Source organism: Cryptosporidium hominis, assembly GCF_000006425.1.
Source record: "Cryptosporidium hominis TU502 chromosome 5 CHRO015034, whole genome shotgun sequence".
Classification (NCBI taxonomy): domain Eukaryota; phylum Apicomplexa; class Conoidasida; order Eucoccidiorida; family Cryptosporidiidae; genus Cryptosporidium; species Cryptosporidium hominis.
Genome location: NW_666805.1, coordinates 1 through 2,792, shown reverse-complemented (window position 1 = coordinate 2,792; position 2,792 = coordinate 1). Strand labels below are relative to the sequence as shown.

General features: G+C 25.3%; 2 protein-coding genes across 2 annotated transcripts; one reads left to right on the top strand and one right to left on the bottom strand.

The window, feature by feature from the left end:
- The first annotated feature begins 109 nt into the window (after nucleotides 1-109).
- Chro.50075 (hypothetical protein) lies at nucleotides 110-955 on the top strand. Its single annotated transcript, XM_660131.1, has 1 exon — nucleotides 110-955. One exon carries the CDS (start codon nucleotides 110-112, stop codon nucleotides 953-955), a length of 846 nt encoding a protein of 281 aa, XP_665223.1.
- A 235-nt stretch (nucleotides 956-1,190) lies between these two features.
- Chro.50074 (hypothetical protein) lies at nucleotides 1,191-2,786 on the bottom strand. The annotated part of the gene is made up of 1 exon (XM_660130.1): nucleotides 1,191-2,786. The coding sequence occupies one exon, from the start codon at nucleotides 2,784-2,786 to the stop codon at nucleotides 1,191-1,193; it is 1,596 nt and encodes a 531-aa protein (XP_665222.1).
- Nucleotides 2,787-2,792: the final 6 nt, after the last annotated feature.

The window sequence follows — 2,792 nt, the reverse complement described above, 5'->3', positions numbered from 1 at the left end:
AACTTCAAGAAAGATTCAAATACTTTTGAATTCATATATAAAGCGTCACAAATTCATATTGAGTAGACCATTAGTTAGAAACGATTTGATAGATATATTGCGACTTGTAATGGATTTATTATTTGCAATGGTTGATATATCAAGTTCATATGGCTGGATTAATACTTGTTTAAGAATAATGGAACTTTCACAAATGTTAGTTCAAGCAATAAGTAACCCAGTAAATGATAAATTAATGCAACTTTCAATGTCAATGAATAAAGATCGAATTCGAATATTCAAGGAAAGTGGCGTTACTGATATTTATGATTTAATTAATATGAACGATGATGATAGAGATGAATTATTAACAGAAAAACTCTCTTTAAGTGAAAAGGAAATATCTCAAATTGCTCAAGTTTGTAATGATTTCCCAATTATAGAAACTGAATATACTATTCTTGGCTGTAATGATTTGAATGAAAAAAATAAAAGAAGAAGAGTAGATTTAGAGAATTCCACTAATACAAAAAATGGAGAAACTCAAAGATTATTTGAATGTAATCCTGAATCTGAACTAACTTTATCTATTGACATATCAAGAGATTTTAGTTCTAATGAAGAAGAAGATAATGATTTGAAAAATCAAAATAATATTAAAGATCAAGAAATTTATCCATGTATTGTTAAGAATTTGAATTATTATCCTCTTGAAAAGGAAGAGAATTGGTGGGCTATCTTAATAAAAATTGGTGTTCCAAATTTACCAAAGGAAAATAGCGATGATGAAAATGAAGATGAAATTTTGTCTATAAGAAGAATACAACTTAATAAAATAAGTAATCAAGTCTTGTTAAAGTTTAACTCAATTGAAGATTCTGGTATGATTACAAACTATAAGTTACTGGTTATTTGTGACAGCTACATTGGATGTGACCAAGAATTTATGTTTTCTGTCAAGACAGTAGAATATTAATATATTTATAGCTTTATTATTTTTTTTTAATTATTATTTTACTAATATTTAACTTTAAATATATATAAAAATGCTAGTTTTAAATTTAAATTTTCAGCCTAAATAACTACAAATAAATTCTCCATCTATACAAATATGAATATTTCTAATTACGTGTATTCAAATGCATATTTGCATGCATGCATATTTGGTTATTTAATGTGGATAATTACACGTATGGCGGGAAATGCAAGAATCATTTTCTACTTTTTTTGATAAATTTGAGAATATTTCCCATGCTTTGATCATCAGTGACATCATTTAAATCATTAATATTATGGTTATTGGAGCTTCTTTTGTTCTTGTTTTTTTTTGAAATCTTGGTATTATTTGAAACATTTTTATAAGATGATGATTCTTCCAGATTATCAAGAATATCGATTTTTTCGTCAATAATATTACTAAATAGTTTTCTTGTTTTATCAATTTTCTCATTAACATTATTCCAATCATCTTTTTTATTAAAGCTCTCAATCTTTAGACTTTTAAATATTTTAAAATTCTTGCTCATTAGTACATCCTTTCCACCTCCTTGTTCTTCATTAAGTAATTCTTCAACGATCATTTTTCTGAAAAGATTATCAGAAGCATAAAACATTGCAATAATAGCATAGTTACATATTCCTGATAGTACTAAATTTAAAAAGTTTCCAAAATAACTTTGAATCCATCTTTTCTTAAGAGATTGAGGAATGTTACTAGTAGATGAAACTAATGTTTCAATCATCCTAATTCCAAAAGGAACTTCAAGAATATCTTTAAGCATTACATTCTTGTGTTTGCTAATAAAATATGTAATACCAGAAGTTAAGGGATGAATTGTATCTACTGGAAACTTTGATAAAGAGCTAATCATTAAACATCCTTGAGAAGTTATTTTCAACCTTTTCTCTGTAGATTCTGTCTCTGTTTTAGAGCTGTCATTTTCTTTCTCTTCTAATAATAACAATTCACTCTTCTTCTTCTGAAATATTAAGCATGAAAATGTATATTGATAATCTTCACTTGAATCTATTTCTATTGACTTCCATAATTTTTTAGTTAAATATTTGTATTCACTTTGTAATCTTCTACAATTATCTATTAGAGAAATTAATATATCTAAAAACTCTTTTTTACTTATCATCTTTGAGAAATCTAAACATTTCAATATTGGGATAAATTCCTCACGTTTAATTCTATTACTCTTTAAAAGATTTAAAATTATATAATGTCCATATTCTGAATCTAATATATCATTTAAGAATAACTGATCATATTGTTCTTTAGAGATTGTATGTGAATTAATCCAAATAACTAAGAATTCATATGGAATCACTTCTAATAGTGCTTCTAATAATCGACTCTTTAAATTTGAATTCATCCAATTTCTAGTTGAATTTGAAAGTAATCTTGAAATCTTTTCAGAATCTACATCTCCATTTTCATATCCAATAATTATATCTTCATCAGTTTCTTGTCCATTTGTTATAATAATTGTTAATATTGTATTAAATAATTTTACTAATTCAGCATTTTTTTGTGGATTTAATTCATTCAATGCCCGAATAAACAATATTAAAGATGGTAATCCATAAGTATCTCCTATAATACCTTCAAAATCCTCTTTAAGAGATTTTAATAGTTGAGATGATAATGATGTATCATCCATATTTGAAGAAAATACTAAGTCTTTCAACTCTTTAATACTATTACATTCATATGTTTTATATTTGTTTTGACTCTTTCCACTATACTTTTGTTTATTAGCCTGATTCCTTTTTTCTACATTTTCTAATATATAAGGCTCCATATTCTC